This window comes from Mustela lutreola, chromosome 12, assembly GCF_030435805.1.
Source record: "Mustela lutreola isolate mMusLut2 chromosome 12, mMusLut2.pri, whole genome shotgun sequence".
NCBI classification, from domain to species: domain Eukaryota; kingdom Metazoa; phylum Chordata; class Mammalia; order Carnivora; family Mustelidae; genus Mustela; species Mustela lutreola.
In genome coordinates, this window is record NC_081301.1 from 49,476,981 (window position 1) to 49,500,443 (window position 23,463).

Here is a 23,463-nt window from a genome sequence, read left to right on the forward strand (position 1 = left end):
TGTTAGATAAAATTTCAAAAATAGAATGGCTCAATCAGTCTACTTCAAGGTAATGCTAGGTTAAGATACTTTTTTTTTTTTTTAAGATTCTATTTATTTGACAGAGAGAGATCACAAGTGGGCAGAGAGGCAGGCAGAGAGAGAGAGAAGAGGAAGCAGACTCCCTGCTGAGCAGAGAGCCCGATGTGGGACTCAATCCCAGGACCCTGAGATCATGACCTGAGCCGAAGGCAGCGGCTTATAGGTTAAGATACTTTTGAAGCTAGCTTATTTTGTCTTTCCTTCACTGACCTTGTAAGTTCTTTTAAATGCAACAAAATGCAACTCTGTCTTACAGAACTCAATATTACTCTTTGATTTCTTAGAGATGGGGAGAGAAACAGAATTTATAACAGTAGGGCGCCTGGGTGGCTCAGAGGGTTAAAGCCTCTGCCTTCGGCTCAGGTCATGATCCCGGGGTCCTGGGATCGAGCCCCACATTGGGCTCTCTGCTCAGTGGGAAGCCTGCTTCCTCCTCTCTCTCTCTCTGCCTGCCTCTCTGCTTGTGATCTCTGTCTGTCAAATAAATAAATAAAATCTTTAAAAAAAAAAAAAAGAATTTAGTAACAGTGAACATTTATAGGTGTCTGTCCTTCCCACTATAGTACCTAAGTACTCTATCATTCTTTGAACACGAAGGTGAAATTTTAATTAATTTTTTCTATAAAACAAATAAGCAAAATTTCTCCCCTTCTATTTCACTGAAAGGTCTAATGGTTAATTCTCTTTTCAGTAATTTTTAAAAGAATTAGCAATTGTTGTTATGCAGTATGAAATCTATGGATTAAGTGGTAAAGTGATTCCATATATATTAAAGAGAACAAAGATAAAAGTTATTTAAAAGTGAAGTCCTATGGGGTGCCTGGGTGGCTCAGTGGGGTTAAGCTTCTGCCTTTGGCTCAGATCACGATCCCAGCATCCTGGGATTGAGTCCTTCACCAGGCTCTCTGCTCAGCAGGGAGCCTGCTTCCCCATCTCTGCCTGCTTGTGATCTCTGTCAAATAAATAAAATCTTAAAAAAAAAAAAAAAAAAGTTGGGTGCCTGGGTGGCTCAGTGAGTTAAGCCTCAGCCTTCAGCTCAGGTCATGATCTCAGGGCCCTGGGATCAAGTCCTGCATGGGGTTCTCTGCTCAGCTGGGAGCCTACTTCCTCGTCTCTCTCTCTCTGCCTGCCTCTTTGCCTACTTGTGATCTCTCTGTCAAATAAATAAATAAATTCTTGGGAAAAAAAAAAAAAAGTGAAGTGCTATGCAAATATGATATGGCATTGTTATTAAATTATTAATCATTAATACTTTCAAAGAAATAAACTTAATGTGTTATTCAGACTCATCTATGGAATTATAGAGTAGTCCCGATATTCTGTTTCTTTAATATTAATTTCCTTATACTGATGTTCAAGTCATTTCAAGAACAAAATAGGATATGCATAAAGTTTTACCAGAAATCTCTAAATATGAAGTTATATATTAAAAAATACTAGAAACGCTCCCATACGAGACAGTCCACACCCATGAAGCGTTCTTACCTCATCATCCGAGTAGCTGTAGGCAGACGCTACGGCTACCCACATCTTACTGGCTACTGTTGCTGCTTGTTTCATACCAGATTTTAGGACATCTATCTTGGGTCCTGAGAGTATATTATCTAGCTTCAACCCTGACAAAGAATTTACCACAGAACCCAGTGAGCCATGTGGTGAAGAGCGCACAAGGGCTGATAAAGCTGAACGTTCTTTCTGGCTGCGAGACGGCGTCTGCTGCCTGAAACGCCCGGTGAGAGTTTTAGACCTGGATTGTGCTGGGGAGCTCTTTTCACTTTCAGGATCTTCCTGTGCTGCTGGACCCTGCTCTAGAGGCAGGCTTGATCTCCTCTCTAAAGGGCGAGTAAACGCACTGGCTGGACCAGACTCTCTGCTTCCCTCTCCGTGTAATTCCATACTGGAAGACTTGCTGCCCAGGGGGCTCTTCAGGTTCATATAGCTTTCGATTTCATCAGCCAGATTACGTGCAATGCCTGGGGAAGACATCTTATCTTCGGAGTCTGGAGTTTTTTCTCCTGTACCTTCAGTGGCCAAAAGAGACAAAGGATCTAGTCCAGTTTCAACATCCTCCCTCTCAACAGCTTTAACAACCCCATATAAACTACTTCTCTTATTCATGACATCTCTGGATCCTACTTTTGAGTCTCTGGGCTGATTACTGTCACCATCACTGTGTAGACTGTCACCTGCATCCTTTTCCACAGGAGTCTGAGCTACACTGTCATCAACCACAGGTTCCAGGAGCTCTTGGCTTTCCTCGAGCATCTCTAAAACTGAGGAAGATCTGTGCTCTGAATCCCAAGTGCTCTCAGACAATCGGGTCCTGGTATCACCCAGATGACAACCAACACTGTCAAAGCTATGGGTGCTTGCAGCTCGGAGTGCAGAGGTCTTAGGACAGGTCAATGCTGCTGTGAGAATCTTGGCATCTGCTCCCATCATAATAGCCGCTTCACTTGAATTCAAATCCAAGCTGCTCTTCTTAAGCAACATTCCCGCTCGACTTTCAGAACTGAAACTACAACTCCTCTCTGGAAAATGCTTTTGTCTTTTATCTCCTCTGTCACCATTCTTCTTGGGGTTAGTAACTTCACCGAAGACTGCCTCTTCACCTGGATCCTGAGTAGCAAACGGCACACTGGATGTACTACCTGAAAGAGAAAGTACAGTATTAGAAAGGAACTCTATTTTCTGATGTAACTTGTAGAAAATGTTTCTTTTCTGATTTTGGAAAAGTAACACATCCTCGGAGTGCAAGATTGAGTTCAAAAGGTACAAAGAAAATAATACAGAGAAAAGAACAACCAAAAAGCCTCCACTCAGTCCTGCCTCCCAGAGATAACATTGTTAATGTATGACCTGCCTCTCACTCTCTACACACACATTTTAAAAATGAGGCAACATACGCTGCAGATACCTGTACTGTTCACCAAAATCTATCGCATTTACCAAATACAGATCTATAAATACCTTACAGCTGCAAAGTTCTATATTCCATTTAAGAAATATATTTTGTGTTAAACAACTAACCTAAAAAGACAAAATCTCTTCCCTTCTGGCTTTCATATATCTAATTCAACAAATATTTGCTAGGAATCTACTCCACACAAAGTAAATTCATAATCATGGAGGAATTATAGATTTGCTAAAAATCAAAGCCTTACTGCTCCAAAGTAAAATAATTCCCCAAAGTAGAAGAATCTAGAGTAGAGTCCTTAGACTTGGCAAATTCCAAGAAAGCTGACAAAATCTGCATAGCTCCAAATTTTTCAGATATATTCAATCCCTCAACAAATACTCAAATGTCTACTAGCATTTATCATATAATGGGCTAGAAATATAGAGGCAAATGAAACAGACATGATCCCAGATCTCTCTCTGAGTTCAGTCTTGTTTGATCAAGTGGAACAAAATTATGCTGGTGGCTGTAGGGGGAAGCAAGTAGTTTTTGTTTGTTTGTTTATCTGTTTGTTATTGTTTTAAGGGTTTTTGTTTCTTTGTTTTTGTTTAAATTCCAGTTAGTTAACATACAGCACAATACTAGTTTCAGGTGTAGAATCTAGTGATGCAATTTTTTTCCCATTCCAAGACCAAAAGCTATTTCCTATTTGAATCATTACCAAAACTCAAGTCTACCCATTCCTATTTAGGATTCTCATTTGTTTTTTAAAAGGCATAGTGACCTAGCAGATTTGAGGGAAAAGTTCTTTAATAAAGTCTTCTTTTTAAAACTTCCAGGTTAATTTCTAGGTTCTTTTTAAGCTTCCAAATTGGTCCCAAATAATAATCATAATCATACCAATTAAACAGAGTAAGCACTTAGAGATATTTCACAGCTTTTAGGAAAATTAAATTAGCCTGTTTTACACCTCCAAAATTTGTGAACCTTTACCAGTATATGAGAAACAGATCTTAGCAAATTTACTGGTTCTCACAGTATTTCCAGGAATTTAGTGGCACATTTTTTTCAATTAAAATAGATTTGACCCTTGATATATTGGCAAAAGCCCCACTACTCCCGCTTCCTTTCGTATTAGAATAAATCTTCCCACATCAAGACATGACACAAGGGGTGCCTGGGTGACTCAGTGGGTTAAGCTGCTGCCTTTGGCTCAGGTCATGAACTCAGGAGTCCTGGGATCGAGCCCCGCATCAGGCTCTCTGCTCAGCAGGGAGCCTGCTTCCTCCTCTCTCTGCCTGCCTCTCTGCCTACTTGTGCTCTCTCTCAAATAAATAAATAAAATCTTTTTAAAAAAAAAAAGAAAAAGAAAGAAAAGACATGACACGGACACAGGATGAGTAAAGAGGGAGGGAAGCACACCAGACTTTGTCCATGTCAATATTCTGAGAAGATTATAATCCTCTGATAAAGAAAACTTTATCTTCCTCTTTTTCTTTTTTAAACCTGCTAGCAACAGGTTTGGAAAATAGGATACACAACATACATATTAATTATTTTTTCCAAAACCTTTTTAGCTCTACCTCTTGAATACTACCTGCCCCCCCCAAAAAACAAACAAAATCAATTTGGTATTAGTGAATCTAAAAGAAGGAGAGACTTCAGAATAAGGAGTATTCCTACATGAATTTAGGAAGCTGAGCAAATTAATTTCTGTAAGTCATATAACAGATACACTTAAGACAGCTGACTTAGAGAAGTGAATTATAGTTACTACTAAAAAAGGGCAAGAAACACAAGGCCGATCTCTTTGGCCTTTGAAATCACAGACTTAGATGCATGTTTGGAGGGTACTCAGGAGGCCTAAAACACAACTGAAAGGAGTGAACTGAAATTCAAGGGAGTCACAGGCAAGAGAGTTATTCATTATAAATACTTAATCACAAATAAGTGGCTCAGGAGGCCTTAACAACTGGCCAAATTAGAGACACACTGGTATTTTTCCACAATACAGCACAGTGATATCAATCTTTTCCTTCCACTGCCTTTCCACTGCCACACAAAAGCCCCCCTGGAATTGAGTAACATGAGTGCCCCTCTGTTCTTCATGAGTATAGGAGGCCCTCTCATCATCTACCCTGAGAAAGAGGGACCAAACTGAGAAGAGGCACCACAACAAGCAAAGGTACTCCCAATAACAACTAAGCACAATAAATACCCTTCCTTTGATACAATATTTTAAATAACAACTTCTTAACCCAGGGAAAGGATTCAAACTTCTGGCTCTTTAGCATGATCATCACAACTAAGTCATCAATTGATGTTATTAAAACTATTTTAAATATTTGGCCAGCAATCTGTGAAGACTCACCAGTGCTGCTCCTCCTGCCAGTGAGGTCAAATATCCCGGACGGAACTTTCACAATACTGCCACCCCATGCAGGAGGCTCGGTGGGACTCTGTGGCTCTGTACCAGCTTGGGAATGTTTCGCCCCAACAGCAGAGACATCACACACTTCTGGGGAAAAAAGTATTTGGATGTTATTCCTACTTTTACTAAAACTGAACAGAAACCATATATTGATGTGAATACATTAATAGTAGGAGATCTTAACACACCTCTCTCAGAAATAGACAGATTATCGAAGCAGAAAATCAAGAAAGAAACAAGAGCATTGAATGACACATTGGACCAGATGGACCTCATAGATATATACAGAACATTCCACCCTAAAAAGCAGAATACTCATTCTTCTCAAGTACACATGGAGCCTTCTCCAGAATAGACCACATACTGGATCACAAATCAGGACTCAACCGATACCAAAAGACTGAGATTATTCCCTGCATATTCTCAGATCACAATGCTTTGAAACTGGAGCTCAATCACAAGGAAAAGTTCAGAAGGAACTCAAACAGCTTGGAAGCTACAGACCATCTTGCTTAAGAATGCTTGGATCAGGGGCGCCTGGGTGGCTCAGTGGGTTAAAGCCTCTGCCTTCGGCTCAGGTCATGATCCCAGGATCTTGGGATCGAGCCCCATGTCGGGCTCTCTGCTCCGCAGGGAGCCTACTTCCTCCCCTATCTCTCTCTGCCTGCCTCTCTGCCTACTTGTGATTTCTCTCTCTCTGTCAAATAAATAAAATCTTTAAAAAAAAAAAAAAAAAAAAAGAATGCTTGGATCAACCAGGAGATCAAAGAAGAACTGAAACAATTCATGGAAATCAATGAGAATGAAGACACTTCGGTCCAAAACCTATGGGATACAGCAAAGGCGGTCCTAAAGGGGAAATACATAGCCATCCAAGCCTCCCTCAAAAAAATTGAAAAATCCAGAACACACCAGCTGTCTCTACACCTTAAAGAACTGGAGAATCAACAACAAATCAAACCAACTCCACACATAAGAAGAGAAATAATCAAGATTAGAGATGAGATCAATGAGGCAGAAACCAGAGATACAGTAGAATGTATCAATGAAACTAGAAGCTGGCTTTTTGAAAGAATCAATAAGATCGATAAACCAGGGGCACCTGGGTGGCTCAGTGGATTAAAGCCTCTGCCTTCGGCTCAGGTCATGATCCCAGAGTCCTGGGATCGAGCCCCACATTGGGCTCTCTGCTCGGCAGGAAGCCTGCTTCCTCCTCTCTCTCTGCCTGCCTCTCTGCCTACTTGTGATCTCTGTCAAATAAATAAATAAAATCTTTAAAAGAAAAAAAAAAGATCGATAAACCATTGGCCACACTAATCCAAAAGCAAAGAGAGAAAGCCCAAATTAATAAAATTATGAATGAAAAAGGAGAGATTACAACTAACACCAAGGAAGTAGAAACAATCATCAGAAGTTATTATCAACAGTTATATGCCAATAGGCTAAGCAACCTAGATGAAATGGATGCATTCCTGGAAAACTATAAACTCCCAAAATTGAACCAGGAAGAAACTGACAATCTGAATAGACCGATATCTAGTAACGAGATTGAAGCAGTGATCAAAAACCTCCCAAAAAACAAGAACCCAGGACCTGATGGATTCCCTGGGGAATTCTACCAAACTTTCAAAGAAGAAACAACACCTATTCTCCTGAAGCTGTTTCCAAAAATTGAAGCAGAAAGAAAACTTCCATACTCTTCCTATGAAGCCAGCATTACCCTGATCCCCAAACCAGGCAAAGACCCTACCAAAAAGGAGAATTTCAGAACAATATCACTGATGAATATGGATGCTAAGATTCTCAACAAGATCCTAGCAAACACGATCCAACAGCACATTAAAAAGATTATCCACCATGACCAGGTGGGATTCATCCCTGGGCTACAAGGATGGTTCAATATTCGCAAATCAATCAATGTGATAGAACAAATTAATAAGAGAAGAGAGAAGAACCACATGGTCCTCTCAATTGATGCAGAAAAAGCATTTGACAAAATCCAGCATCCATTCCTGATTAAAACGCTTCAAAGTATAGGGATAGAGGGAACATTCCTGAACTTCATAAAATCTATCTATGAAAGACCCAGAGCAAATATCATCCTCAATGGGAAAAAGCTTGCAGCCTTCCCGTTGAGATCAGGAACATGACAAGGATGCCCACTCTCACCACTCTTGTTCAACATAGTATTAGAAGTCCTAGCAACAGCAATCAGACAACAAAGAGAAATAAAAGGTATCCAAACTGGCAATGATTTTAATATTTTTAAAAATATTTTTTCCCAAGTGGGAGTGAAGAGATGACTATTTTATCACTAATTTACTGTATCTCATTTACTTTATGCCATAAAATGTTGCCAGTACTGATGCAAATAAATGCTTTATTTTAGCATCAATAACCCTAACTTGAGCATTCCTGTGAGTAAATGAAAGGTTTTGGCCTCCATTTATAATCCCTTTGCTTACAAAGTAGGAGAGAGGCTTGCTTCTGCTAACTATGGAGCATCAATTAAGTAAGATCATTAAAGAAAGTGTCCTTTTGTGTAAAAGGATAGGAAGAACATCTTATTACCACAAAGCCAGAAAACTCCTCCACATTTCCATAAAATGATTAATGTAAATCATATGTACCTCAATGAGTCCCATAAAAAAAAAAAAGACAGGAAAACCTTGGACACTATATCTAACCTACCAATGAAAAAATACATACTTAGATATTTGAAGGACTTCCATCAAAGAGCATTTTTAAATAAAACAAGCACTGGAACACAAGTTTGATGACTCAAAGTTCAGCCCTGGCTCTATCACAAAACAGCTCTTTGCCTCTGACAAATAACCTCAGTGGCCTGCACTGTCTACAAACTGAGGGCTGACCTACAGTCTCTAAAGATCTCTTAAATTCTAAAACTCAGAAACTACTCATTCTCTCTCCATACATCATATTACATAGGATTTTATAAGCCCAGACCCTGTATTTCTTTCTTGAAATTATCATCAGAATGATCACATCCGACTTAATCAGTAACGGGGGGCCCGGCTGGCTCATCCAGAAGAGCACACGACTCCTGATCTCAGGGCTGTGAGTTCAAGCCCCACGCTGGGTGTAGAGATTTTTTGTTGTTGTTAAGATTTTATTTATTTTATTTGACAGGCAGAGATTACAAGTAGGCACAGAGGCAGAGGCAGGCAGAGAGAAAGAGGAGTAAGCAGGCTCCCTGCTGAGCAGAGAGCCCTATGCAGGGCTCAATCCCAGGACTCTGGGATCATGACCTGAGCCGAAAGCAGAGGCTTTAACCCACTGAGCCACCCAAGCGCCCTGGGTGTAGAGGTTCTTAAAAAATAAAAAAATAAATAAACTTAAAAAGAATTAGTAACAGTGTTTTTCTAAGCAGAGCAAGTAAATACCAGTACTTCACCTTCTGTGTGCACTTTCATTTTGGGTATCACGTCTCTTGTTGCTTGTTCTTCGGGCATGTGAATTTCCGCATCATCCTTCCTAAGTTCATCCTTAGACCCATAGCCTTGGTCAGACTGACCGCCTGTTGAGAAAGAATCAAGCTTACAGGTGGAAGCGTTCATCTATGCATAGACCAGCTATAAAATGTCAGAAGAAACCTGCACTGATTTACACGATTTAAACTCATGGAGGAAGACAAGAAAGCCCACGAAGCACGCAGGACACGGTAAACAGAAGGTCAGCAGCCAAGAGCAGGAAGAAGAGGAGCACTGAAGGCTCAAAGTGGAAGCACTGAATCTCAGCTTCCTCATCCGCAGATTAACAGATCTGGACAAGATGTTCTGGGAAGTCTCTTTTGGAGTACGTATACAATGCTACCTTTTGTGAAAGAAAGAAGAGGAAATAAAACAAGCATGTATCTGTTTACTTTTGCAAAAAGAAATGCAGAAATAACATACCAGAAAACAACACAACTGGTTAACTACAAGGGATGGGGGGAAATAGGATGGAAGGGATAAAGAGAGTGGACACTCCTCTAAATATGGCTTATTGTGTTGTATTTTTATTTTTACATATTCAAAAAAATTAAATCAACAAAACTGGGAGGAAGGTGGTGACTAAAACTGAATGTGAACAGGAACAAATGGGACCAACTGTATTTCACAAGAACAACCGTACTGAAGCGATGGAGAACCGGGTGGGACGGGGAGAGGACTAATCCAAGAAACTCTTCAACATGTTATTTTGAGTATATACCCTAAACCTGGGAAGGGAGGTGGTAACAGACAAATCCTAAAGTCCTTAGAAAGTCTGAGTAACAGATGTAGCAATTCTGAAATTATTTTATATATACTGCAGGACTGAGCAAATGAGTTACCGGAAGCCAAGACACTGACTGTGGAAGAAGAGAGATTTTTAAAAAATGAAATGAAGGAAGGGGCGCCTGGGTGGCTCAGTGGGTTAAGCCGCTGCCTTCGGCTCAGGTCATGATCTCAGGGTCCTGGGATGGAGTCCCGCATCGGGCTCTCTGCTCAGCAGGGAGCCTGCTTCCTCCTCTCTCTCTCTGCTTGCCTCTCTACTTGTGATCTCTGTCTGTCAGATGAATAAATAAAATCTTTAAAAAAAAATGAAATGAAGGAAGTCAAAGAAAAACCTGTGGGGTTGATATGAAAATGGAAATATTTCTAGGGGTGCCTGGGCGGCTCAGCTGGTTAAGCATCCGACACTCGGTTTTCGACCAGGTCATGATCTCAGGTCTTGAGATCAAGCCCTGTGTTGGGTTCTGCACTCAACAGGGAGTCTGCTTGGGATTCTCCCTCCCTCTCCCTCTGCCCACCCCCACCCTCAAGTAAATAAATAAATCTTTAAAAGAAAAGAAAATGGAGGTATTTCCAAAATATACATATTTTCCTTTTTTTTCCCCTCATATATACATATTTTCCAGCTCTGCTGAAAAATTCTAAAAGCAATAATAACCTGTAGTGTAAGCATACCTAGAGCCCAGATCTTGGCTTCTAGAATCTACCGCCCATTGAAAGGAACTTGGGATCCTTGAATAAATGGCTGATAACAGATCTCTGGCAGGAAAGCTACAAGAACAGGAACATTTTGTTGTACAAGAAAGGAAGTGTTTAAAAACATACTCAGGATATGCCTGAGTAAAATTATTAAACCAAAAGACACAGAATACCATCCTATAAATCTGGATGGAGGACAGAGTTGGCAAATCACTACTTTTTTTTTTTTTTAAGATTTATTTATTTGAAGAGAGCAAGCGAATACAGTGGGAGGGTTCTGAGGGAGAGGAGAATTTCAAGCAGACTCCACACTGCGCTCAGAGCCTCACACAGGACTTCATCTCAGGATCCTGAGATCATGATGTGAGCAGAAATCAGATTCAGATGCCCAACCAACTGAGCTGCTCAGGTGCCTCAATATCACTACTTTATAGTGAAGACCAGTTAAGGCAAAAATCATCAATGGATGCTAAATTTAAAAGAGAAAGCATGATGAGAAGGAGGGTATTACTGCCCAGTCTCAGAGTCTCCTTCCAGACAGCTCATCATCTGCAGGGGCAATCATGATAATGAGAAGGAACCGGTGATCAAAATGAGTATCACCAATGAGAGGTAGACAGACAGCGTGCGCCTCGGGAGGGACAACAGAGACATGAATGTACAGCCCAAGCTAACCACAAGGGAACATCACACAAACTCAAATTAAGGAACGTTCCACAAAATAACTGAATTCTTCAGAAAGGTCAAAAGACAAAGAAAGGATAAGGAACTGCGCCTGGTTAAAGGAGACCAAAGAGAGGGATCTAGAGTCCCACAAAGGACATTACAGCAACTGACAACACTGGAATGCAGCCTACAGATTAAAGTAGTGTATCGGTATCTGTCTGAATCTGGTTGACTATACTATGGTTTTATCAGAGAAAAACACCACTGAGGTATTTAAAAGGTAGAAGGGCAAGATGTATGCAACCTGCTGCCACAGGACTCAGAGAAAGAATGTACATTTGTGTACAGAAAGAAAATGATAAAGCAAACAGGGCAAACTAAGAATGACTCTGGATAGAAATTATTCACCCGTTCTCTGCACTATACTAGCAACATTTTCATAAATCTGAAATAATTTCAAAATAAAGTTTTAAACAAGTCTATTTGACTTTCGAGTTCTGTCATTTAAAATGGTAACTGTAACAAAGATCCTAGAGAATCCTTATAGAGGACGTTAGTGAAAATGAAACAGGAGCAACGCGGCTAACCCTTTAACACTGGCCCTCCCGCCCCGTACAAGCAAAAATCCAGGCAGAACTCTTCACTCCCCCAAAGTGAACTATAACTGTCTACTGTTCATGGCAGTCTTACTGATAACATAAACAACTGATTAACACATATCCTGTATTCTGTGATTACATACTGTATTCTTACAGTAAAGGAAGCTAGAGAAAAGAAAACATTATTAAAAAGTCTTCAAGTATTGTAATACTGCTGTGCGGTGACTATGGTGAGCACAGCATAGAAAGAAGTTGAATCCCCATGTTTTAGACCGGAGACTAATGTAACATCACGTATAAACCATACTCAAATTTAAAGGAAGGGGGGGGGATGAAAATCATAAAGAAGAGAAAATACATTTACAGTACTGGATTTATTGGGGGGGAAAAAACTGGCATGGAAGTGGACCCATGTTGTTCAAGAGTTAACTGTAGTGCCTTCTACCTTCTGCTGCATGTTATACTGCCAAACTTTGGGTCTGCAATAGAAAAAAAGAACTAAACTTCTTTACATACCCCTCGTTAGAATGATTAATTTGTTGGTTTTTTATTGGCCCCTCAGAAAGTCTGGTAAGGCGTGATGTGCCATGAAATGGACACCAGACTGGGGACTAAGCAGACCATTAAATCAAGATATTCCCCCCAACAAGCTAAGTGACTCTGTATCAGGTACCGAGTGGAAAGGTTCTACAACAGAATCCCTAAAGAAAGAGTAACCTAAGCACTTTGGTTGGAAGTCTCTAAAAGTATCAAATGATGTCACCAGAAACTCTACAAGGACACACAATCACTGTAAATTCAGCAATAGGTCTTCAGCCATTTGAAATGTAACTTTAAAGATACATATGGAGGGGCGCCTGGGTGGCTCAGTGGGTTAAAGCCTCTGCCTTCGGCTTGGGTCATGATCCTGGTCCTGGGATCGAGCCCCACATTGGGCTCTCTCCTCCGCGGAGAGCCTGCTTCCTCCTCTCTCTCTCTCTCTGCCTGCCTCTCTGCCTACTTGTGATCTCTGTCTGTCAAATAAATAAATAAAATCTTAAAAAAAAAAAAAAAGATAAATATGGAAAAGGGATCTGAAGTTTCTTCCCCAACTACTGGAATCTTTTTTTTTTTTTTTTTAACTAAATGAAGGTAAGTTTAGAAGAATAAGAACACGATTTTTTAAAATTATAATTATTCGATTAAATGGCTTCATATCACAAAATTATTCCCTTTTCTTTTTTTCATAAATGAAGTCCATTTCTTCATAAAAGTCTATTCTTCATACAAGTTTTAGGAACAAATACAGGAAGAAATAAAGTAAAACTACTTTAAAATTGAAGTCATATAAAAATTCCTACTGCTGAAGACAGTGAATTTACAAACAGGATTGTAACTTAGAGCTCTATGTTGACTTTTGATGATTTATACATGCTTCTGTAATTATGGGGTAATTTTTAGCACAAGAACTTAGCAAAGCAGTTTTAGCAAGCAAAATCATCTCAACAGCTGGAACACAGAAGCATTTAATCTCCATAAAACTAGTGGATACAATGATGCTACAAACCAACCCCAAAGGAAGAATTATAGCAAGGCATGGTGTATTTTCAAATAAGACAACAAATATGCTTTGCAAAATGACAGAGAAATGTTAGCTAGATATTTTCAATGGTATATACAGGATTACTCTTATCTGAAGAGGAAGAAGTCAAGAAAACTCAAATTGCTTTCTACCTATAACAATACTTTCAGCACAACAAAGGTCTCTCCCCCACCCTTGCATGTCAGCAAAATTTAACCTAATAAACGGGAAATTACCTGAAGTGGTTAACATTCAAGGGTAGAATTAATGCACACGCGTATCCATAGCTTCACGTCATACAAGTCTGTCTGCACCCCACACCATGACAGCCAAGGACAAATGCAGCACCAAGAAACAGCACAGAGCAAAAAGCAGAGCAACAAAGAGCAGAAAAAAGGAAACTTCAGTCATTGAGACAAGTTCATCAGATGAAGCACAGGAATCAGACTTAGGATTCTTTTTAAAGAAAAGCTTGAGATTATTAACAATAACAACAACAAAAAAGAAAAACAACACAAAAAGAGGGATGTGCAACACACACATATTTGCTCCAGGTGCTAGTGGAATAACGCATATTTCTAACTTGGGAGGACAGAGGGGATGCCCGGAGCTTTGTATGTAAAAGGCGCTTCAGAAGTTTCTCAGATTTTAAAAAATGTCATTGAAAAGAATGACCATATGAAGAGAATACTCTTTCTCATGGTGTGTGACTTATTTTCTTCTCTCTTTAATATTCACAATTTCAAATTCTTAATATTTTCCACTTAATGAAAAAGAGATCTGCAATTTGTATCACTAAATTCAAGTCCCCCAGTTCATCATTCCTACAGCTGTATCATGTACCTTCACGAACTAATGATGAACAAATACAAAGGAACACCACGCTGGAGCCTTCTGCACAGCACTCCAAAGTTAATTTCTTGTATTTTAGGAAATAAAAAGAAGGGATCTGCAATCAGAGGTGTAATTTCTTCCCTTATTTATATAAAGTATTTTTAAAGTACTCATTGCACAAACTCTTAAGAAAGGAAGGTAAAAGCTTTTTAAAAAGGTAAAGACTTTACAAGAGAGTAAGTGAAGGGTTAGTAAAATCCAGATTTTAGTACCTGTGCTAAAGTGATTATCAGTGGAATCAAGCCTGATTAAATCTCTGACGAAGACTGTGTGCTCCCCACTGTTAGCATCATTAGAACTATCCACGCTACCGTGGCTCACCGTGTCCCCATCACTTCCACCTGTGGCATTCGGAGGAGCTAAAGATAAGGACAACAGCAGTTCAATAACTCATGCACTGACCATTTCTGAAACGAAACACGAATGCCCCACAATTCATTTGCAGTTGCAGAACACTTTCTAAATTTGTGGGGGCAAAATAATTTGGGACTAATGTAATCTCTATCTTTAGTTATATATGAAAACATCAACCAAAATTTCATTTATGTTTTCTATTTCATACAATTAAACACTCGTATGCCTATATAAAGCTTATGGTTCAGCAATAGAGTATCTTTCCAACCACGTGTATTACCTGATAGTGAGGAGACCTGTGACTTTGGCACGGTCTTTTTAAGCGGCTGCCTAAATTGTGCCAAGCCACGTACCACATTCCGTACCTTCGTCCATAAGAAGATACCACTGCGGGTACTGCTAGGCCACGGGCTCTCCAAAACTACCTACAGGTAAAATAACGGTTAAAAATAAAGATTGGTAGGAATACTTTATTTTTTTAAAGAAATACATACAAATAAAATACACTAAGTCACTATAGCTTAAAATTCTAAAATAAGTTTCATGAATAGTAAAATGTACAAAAATGTATCAATCTTAGTTAAGCAGCACAGGTTGTCCAATGTCGATCCCACTTACCTTATTATAATAACCATAAGTAATAGCATTTGGTTTTATCTTAGCAGTTTTCATTTCAAATAAGACTCTCACTGCTAAAACAGGGTGACCCCAAAGTCCACAGAGCTGCATGACTACTCGATAGCACACCTAACAGAAAAGAACATCAAAGCATAAGCAGTTGGTTAGTCAGTCATTGGCTCACAGAAATGTTTAAATTACTCAATTCTTCTTCTCAAAGGCATTAAGTACTATTTTATCCTTGTTCTCTCTATAAATTATTTTAAAAATCTGTTCATTAATGAAAACACCTGCCTCAACTCTATCACGTAAGACCAATATGCACGACCGACATTTGTTTCAGCAAAGTTTACACAAAGAGAATGACTATTATTCCCCATAATTTGAGAAGAAATTTATTTTTTAAATCTAGTATGATTAAAATAACTCTCTCCCAAATCAGGCTCTATATTCTGTGCCAAAGAAATTAAAGACAACATCTCCCCGATGCCTATGTAACAAAAAAGATTTTGTAAATCCACGTTTTAGGAAAGTATGAGAAGAAACTTGAGGGGCACCGGGGTGGCTCAGTCAGTTAAACATCTACCTTTGCGATCCCAGAATCTTGGGTCTGAGACTGGACTGCTCAGCTCTCTGCTTCTCCCTCTCCTCCTCCCCCTGCTTGTGCACACATGCTCTCTCTCTCAAATAATATTATTAGCAAAGGCTTTTCTAAGAATATGTGTTTACAGAGGAGGGCTCGATCTTATCACAAGCGGACAAGTGAGGTTGGAAGACGAAGTCCAAATCTCACACATCAAAGACGCAGTGGAAAACATGGAGAATAAACGGGTACGGCAAGGGCTCCCGGCGAAGAAGAGAGCCCGCTGACGGGAGCAGGGCCGGAGCAGCCACGGACTCTCAGACAGCATAGTCTGGGAATAAAGAAACGCACAGACAGAAGGAGACATGAAGAGGCCAAGGGTTAAAAAGATGAGTTATCTGGAAGCCAGAAATGGAGAATGTAATTTAGAAACAGGAGGTCAGAAACTGAGAGCAACTGTATAAATGACTACGTGAATCCGGAAAACTGAAGGAACTCACAGATGTGTGAAGGGAGGAAAGAGAATGTAGCACACGAGCGTTCTTCAAGTATCTGAAGAGATGTCACAGGAAAGAGGGAATAAACAGTCTGTGCAATTCCCAAAAAGCCACAGGGAGGTGAAACTGAGCTCAACAAGAAACACAAACTCTTCCTGAACATTAGACCCAATTCAAGCATAGGCAAGATCTCACATGCTATAGACTTTCTTTTTTTTTTTTTTTTAAGATTTTATTTATTTATTTGACAGACAGACATCAGAAGTAGGCAGAGAGGCAGGCAGAGAGAGGAAGGAAGCAGGCTCGCCGCAGAGCAGAGAGCCCGATGCGGGGCTCAATCCCAAGACCCTGGGATCATGACCTGAGCCAAAGGCAGAGGCTTAACCCACTGAGCCACCCAGGAGGCCCCGGATATGCATACTTAAGTTTTAAAATAAGTATTTCTTTCTTCCAGTCGTGGAGATGTAATGACTTCAGGAGACTAAAAATCTGTCAAAATAACTCATTAGAAGTAGGAGTACAACAAATTAAGCTCCATATTTTAAGCTTCCTATCAGTGTTTATTAGGGAACTAGTCCAAAAAATTTTTTTAGCTTACTGGTCATAACTGCTATGTGTTAGAAATGAGAGAACGTAATTCCTTGTACCAAAGACTACCAATGAACTTTAATACCTACAGAAGAAAATACTTTGCAGGAAATTTATGATATGTACTATGAACTTAAAACTTATCAAACAGGGACGCCTGGGTGGCTCAGTTGGTTAAGCAGCTGCCTTCGGCTCAGGTCATGATCCCAGCGTCCTGGGATCGAGTCCCACATCGGGCTCCTTGCTCGGCAGGGAGCCTGCTTCTCCCTCTGCCTCTGCCTGCCATTCTGTCTGCCTGTGCTCGCTCTCTTTCCCTCTCTCTGACAAATAAATAAAATCTTAAAAAAAAAAAAAAAAAAAAAAAACTTATCAAACAAACTTAATGAAGCACTGTGCTTTGAATTTAGAGTACAATAACATCATTCATAGAGCATACTTTAAAACACTTTGAAAATATTTCAGAGCACATTTAAGAACACTTTAAAAAATCTTATGCCTGGGCGCCTGGGTGGCTCAGTGGGTTAAGCCACTGCCTTCGGCTCAGGTCATGATCTCAGGGTCCTGGGATAGAGTCCCGCATCGGGCTCTCTGCTCAGCAGGGAGCCTGCTTCCTCCTCTCTCTCTCTCTCTCTCTGCCTGCCTCTCTGCCTACTTGTGATCTCTCTCTGTCAAATAAATAAATAAAATCTTTAAAAAAAAATAAAAAATAAATAAAAAATCTTATGCCTTTCACAAGTTAAAACACATCTTAAAACACATCTTAGAAAACTAAATAACTCTATTAGAACAAATTTTTTTAAAACATTAAAATGCATAAGGTATGAAACACAGATTCTGATCAAGTACTTTTAATTTCCAGATAGTTTCATGAACATCAGATGAAAGCAATGTAATCAAATATGAGAATATATATTTTAGTACTTGTTTTGTAATTTTATTTTTGAAGCTTTCATAACATACAGTTAATATTTAGAGAAAATGAGCTTTAGTGTCCCCACAAGCATTATCAACTCTTCATATTATATGTGTATATTCACTTAAGATTTTTTATTTTAAGAAAAAATATTAGCGCTGAAGCCTATAATGCGCCCTTCTTCAGTCCCGTTTCTCTTCTATCCCTGTGCTTTCCCTTCAGAGACCCATTATTCTGAGTTTTTATTTCAACTTCATTTTAAGTTCTAACCTGATTCTAAAGATCATTTATAGTTATTTTAACACCAAAAGTTATTTTTAAGAGGGAAAACTAGCAAAGACAAAGGCTAAATAAGTTGTCCAGTATCCTCAATGATTAACTGGACAGTATCACTACCTATCTCTTAGGATGGCGCTGAAGCTTAAGACAGAGAGTGCCTGTAAAACCTTTAGTGTTTCCGTCACTGAGTGCTCACCTTCCACTGTAAGCCAGGTACTATTTTAGGCACACTGTACATCAGCAGATTTAACCCTCAAATTAAACTTATAAAGACAGTACCAACTATAATTATCTACATCAGTGGGGCAATTCTAACCTCCAGGGACAGGTGGCAATGTATGCAGACATATCTGAATGCTGCGTAGAAGGGGGACTACTCCTGGCATTAGTCAGGCCAGGAGCATTAGAGAGGCCAGGGATGCAGCTAAACATCCTACAATGGACAGGACCGGCCCACGACAAAGGATTATGTAGGCCGAAACATCAACAGTGGCAAGGTTGAGGAGTCTGGATCAACATTTTCAGATACATTATCTGAAATACATACAGGTTATATAACTCATTCTAGGACACAGGGCCTAAGAGGAGAGCCACTTACTAACAGCCTATTCCCTATTTGCTTCCTAATAAAGTTGTATCAAGAATAAAATGAGGGGCACCTGGGTGGTTCAGTGGGTTAAGCCTCTGACCTCGGCTCAGGTCATGATCTCAGGGTCCTGGGATTGAGCCCCACATCGGGCTCTCTGCTCAGCAAGGAGCCTGCTTCCCCCTCTCTCTCTACCTGCCTCTCTGCTTATTTGTGATCTCTCTCTGTGTCAAATAAATAAATAAAATCTTTTTAAAAATTTAAAAAATTAAAAATAAAAAGAATAAAATGAAGTAGGGGCACCTGGATAGTTCAGTCGGTTAAGCATCTGACTCTTGATGTCAGATCAGGTCCTGGTCTCAGGGTTGTGAGAGGGACCTGGGGGTGGAGCCTGCTTAAGATTCTCTCTCTTCCTCTCCCCTCTGCCCCTCCCCACTCTCAAGAAAAAAAAAGAATAAAATGATGTCAATATTATTTTCTATTTATCAAGTGCAAACTATCTGACCTAAGGCAGTCTCTGCTTCATTCCAAAGCAGTAATTTTTAAATAAATATATTTAAATATAAATTCATATATAAATTTATATATTATTTTATATTTGCAATATTTATATTTATATATTTATACATTGTATTTTATATTATGTTTATATATTTAGTTTTTATTATATGTTATATATTAATTAATTATATTATAAATTATATTATTATAAAATAAATAAATATATTTAAATATAAACAGTAAGTATTAGCTCCATGGAACAGAGAATAATGTAACCTTTCCCGCTTAATGGAAATACATGAGAACACTTTAAAGCAACTGAGACCTAAATTCCCTTGGAAATACAAAAATAAAACGTATCCTAGTAATGGTAACTCGGTTTGTTATAATCACCTCATCAAGCGGATCCACGTCTGTTTTCCGCATCTTAATGAGAACATCATACGCCTGCTGCAATGCTCTGACCTTAGGGTGAGAAACTCTCACGTGGGCCGGGAGACAGATAAACCACAAGCTGTAACAGTGACTGAAGAGGCACTTGGCCCACTGTGGTGGATTTGTGTAACATCGCTTTGCCAACTTATGAGCTGTTCTGATCTCCTAGGAAGAGAATAAATAACATATTACAGCATTTGGGACACTTGGCTAGTTCAGTCAGGACAGCATGCAACTCTTGATCTCTGGGTCATGAGTTCAAGCACCACTCTGCAAGTAAAGATTACTTACAAAAAGAAAATTAAGGAAAAAAAAAATCAAGGTATTTATTAAAATCTGCTAGGGTGGGGATAAAAGTGAGAAGGAAAAGAGAGGAATGTAATATAAAACCTGACTCTAACATTAAGCATTTTACAGTTTACTTTCATGAGTGGCTTCCCACTTAGTGCCATGTAGGGCCTTCAACATTCATCTACAGAAGCACTTTATCCTGTGCTGTAACTATTTACTGGCAAGCACATGTTTCCCAATAGACTAGAAATCCCTTAGAAATAGAGATCAGGGGCACCTGGGTGGCTCAGTGGGTTGAGGCCTCTGCCTTAGGGTCAGGTCATGATCCCAGGGGCCTGGGATCGAGCCCCATGTTGGGTTCTCTGCTCAGTGGGGAGCCTGCTTCCCCCTCTGTCTCTGCCTGCCTCTCTGCCTACTTACACTGTCAAATAAATAAAATATTTTTTAAAAAATAAAAATTTAAAAATTTAAAAAAAGAAATAGAGATTATTCATATTTATATAACATAATGGCTAATTAGTTGCCCCTCACATAGAAGGCACTCATATGCTTGATGGATAAAAGGGTTTGAACCATTTAGAGCTTGTCAGTCCATTGATGTCATTCTTGAAAAGTGATAGTCTTTCCACCTTTCTCCCTGCCGAAAATGTTTAAGATCCCACAGGCTATTTCCTGCCAAGATTTCCCCTCTATCCTCCCTCACCAATCTTTAATTCTTTCACTAACTGAATCCTTTAAAAGATATATGTCATTGCAGGCAACACTGTGATCAAGATCACAGACTTTCTTACCCCACAGACCGGTAATTGTATTTTCTATCTCTGATTCTCATTCTCATTTGGGTGAAAAAGAGGTATCAAAACCACCTGCAGAGCTTTAATCAAACTATATACCCCATGGGGCACGCAGGTGGCTCAATCGGTTGAGCACCTGTCTCAGGTCATGAAGTCAGGGTTGTGAAATCCAGCCTCATGTCGGGCTCCATGCTCAGCAAGTAGCCTGCTTGAGATTCTCTTTCTCTCCCCTCCCCTGCTTGTGCACATGCTCATGCTCTCTTCCTCTCCCTCTCAGACAAACAAATAACTCTTAAAACAACAACAACAACAACAAAAAACAGAAACTATATATACTCTTAGAAACCACAGAACCGGGCGCCTGGGTGGCTCAGTGGGTTAAGCCGCTGCCTTCGGCTCAGGTCATGATCCCAGGGTCCTGGGATCGAGTCCCGCATCGGGCTCTCTGCTCAGCAGGGAGCCTGCTTCCCTCTCTTTCTCTCTGCCTGCCTCTCTGCCTACTTGTGATCTCCTTCTGTCAAATAAATAAATAAAATCTTTAAAAAAAAAAAAAAAAAAAAAAAAAAAAAAAAAAGAAACCACAGAACCTTCCAGGTACGTCAGACTACCACTGTGTGCCTTGCACTAAAGATCCCTCTGCTGGGATGTGTTCTAAATAAAAATGTCCTAGCCCTTCATTTTTCTTATGAGCTCTATTTCCATTACACTCGGAAGATATATTTGAAAATATAGTCACTTGTTTTTCTAAGATGGGAACGTTCTTTTCTTTTCCAGCTAGCCTAGGGGACAAAAGTTCTGGTGAACAGGAGCTTTAAAGATTTAGTAACCAAATTCTCCCACTGTAAAAACTGGCTTTTATTAAGCCGGTAATAGCAAAATACATATATGCTAATTTCCTTCCGACATTGAGAGAAACGTATACTATCTGAAATTAAGGAACACTTCAGGTTACCTCTAGCATTTGGGGGACTGTACACAAGCTGGTAACACCTGAATTAAAAACTTCATTCTGAAATTTTCCATGTTTTGTAAACCACAAATATGTAAACAATATATGTACAAAAGATGTTTCATTTTAACTCACACCTAACCATAGATTAACTCTTTATACCTAAATCAAATATAGTATGTCTATAAGATGTCTAAATTGTCCTAAAATAACTCCCTTTAACTTCCTTTAAATGTAACATCTGGCAAGATAAATAACTGCGAGAGAAATCACAACGAGATACCACTTCACACACGCAAGGATGGCTATCATCAGAAAGACAGATAATCACAAGAATGGACAGGGACATGATGCAACTGGAACCCTCATACACTGCCGGCAGGAATTTAAAATGGTAGAGCTATTTTGGAAAGCAGTCTTGACAGTTCCTCAACAGGTTAAAACATACAGATACCATATGACCAACAATTCTATTCTAGGCACTTACCCAAGAGAAACAAAAACACACATCCACGCAAACACTTGTACACAAATGTTCACAGCAGCACTACGCACAACAGCCAAAAGATAGGAACCACTCACGTGAACGTGAATGAATGAATACAATGTGGTATATATCCATATAACGGAGGATTATTCAGCAATAAAAATAAATGAAGAACTGGCACACAGTGAAACATGGAGAAACTTAAAAATATCATGCTGTGTGGAAGGAACCAGTCACAAAAGGCCTTTCGCTATATATTTCCGTTTATGGAATATTTATTATGAAATGCCCAGAACAGGTGAAACCATAGAGATAGAAAATAGATAAGTGGTTGCCTAGAGCTGTGGGGAATGGATGGGGGGGTTAACAAGTCAGAGGTGCAGGCTTTCTGGAGTAATGAAAATGGTCTAAAATGGACTGTGGTAGTGGTTGCACAACCCTGTGAATAAAAGCCACTGAGTAGACTTGACATGGGTGAACTGTATGGTATAGGAATGTACCTCAATAAAGTTGTTTTTTAAAAAGTGTATTTGGTTCCCCAAGATTCTCTTAAAGCATAAACATACGCATTCAAAAACTTCAGCCTCAATATTATAAAAGGGTTGTGAGACATCTCGTTTACTTAACAACCATAGAGGGTCTTCAAATGGTTGACATGGGTGATAATTCTAAACCATGGGCTGCATATCACATACACATATTTTACATTTTAAATTAACATGTATTAGATAAAGAATATCTGACCTGTTTAGTTCTCTTAGCCATGAGTGCTGGACTGTTTGTAATGCTAGTCCCAGTAGGGTGTCTACTAAAACAAAGTTTCAACTCCTGTGGTCTGTCAAAAAGTTTAAGGTCCAGTCTTGGAAAGTATTTGTAACTAAAATAAAAAGCAAAAATAGAGCTGCTGATTTAAAATATATTAACTTTTCATATTATTCCAGAATTTAGGTGAGTATTTCTACATCTTAAATAGTACCCAATATTATTTCCCAAAATCCAGATATAGAAAAATAATATTTTTCAAAACTGTAAGATGATGTAGTTATAAGGTACACAGACTACACCTACATGGAAACTTTGGCTTCCTCCCCACCCTGTAATTTAATTTCAACCAATCCCTGCAAAACAGAAAATCTTGATATCTTCCTTGACAGAGGAATTAGTAACTTTGAACAGAAACCATGTGTTCAATAATAATTCATATTAAAAATTAACATTTAGTATACTTTGTAATATTTTTCTTCATAACAATTTAACTTCATAACATACCTTGCAGTGGTATTTAAGGGGGAAAGAATCCATAATATTTTTATTTTAGGGCTATACCATAATTTCACCATTCTTTATTATCAGACATTTTTAGGTTATTTTTCAATTTTTGCAATGAAAAGATCTGTGTTACTTATATCTTTATGAAACTTTTGCTTAATGTCTTAGGATAATGCCCAATAACAGAGTTTGCTATAGTCAATGTTTATCAAGAG

General features: G+C 39.1%; 1 protein-coding gene across 3 annotated transcripts in view; it reads right to left on the reverse strand.

The window, feature by feature from the left end:
• Nucleotides 1-23,463, reverse strand: part of DENND4C (DENN domain containing 4C) — a 142,222-nt gene that overhangs the window by 29,339 nt on the left and 89,420 nt on the right. Inside the window, exons 16-23 of one of the 3 annotated variants that reach the window (XM_059143123.1) lie at nt 22,724-22,856; nt 19,417-19,623; nt 15,077-15,205; nt 14,739-14,883; nt 14,317-14,463; nt 8,827-8,949; nt 5,352-5,495; nt 1,567-2,732 (exon numbers count right to left, since the gene is read on the reverse strand). In XM_059143123.1, coding sequence (XP_058999106.1) covers nt 1,567-2,732; nt 5,352-5,495; nt 8,827-8,949; nt 14,317-14,463; nt 14,739-14,883; nt 15,077-15,205; nt 19,417-19,623; nt 22,724-22,856 — 2,194 coding nt within the window. Of the gene's footprint in view, nt 1-1,566; nt 2,733-5,351; nt 5,499-8,826; nt 8,950-14,316; nt 14,464-14,738; nt 14,884-15,076; nt 15,206-19,416; nt 19,624-22,723; nt 22,857-23,463 lie in introns of all 3 variants that reach the window. The other 2 variants (XM_059143121.1, XM_059143124.1) reach the window with 2 other exon arrangements.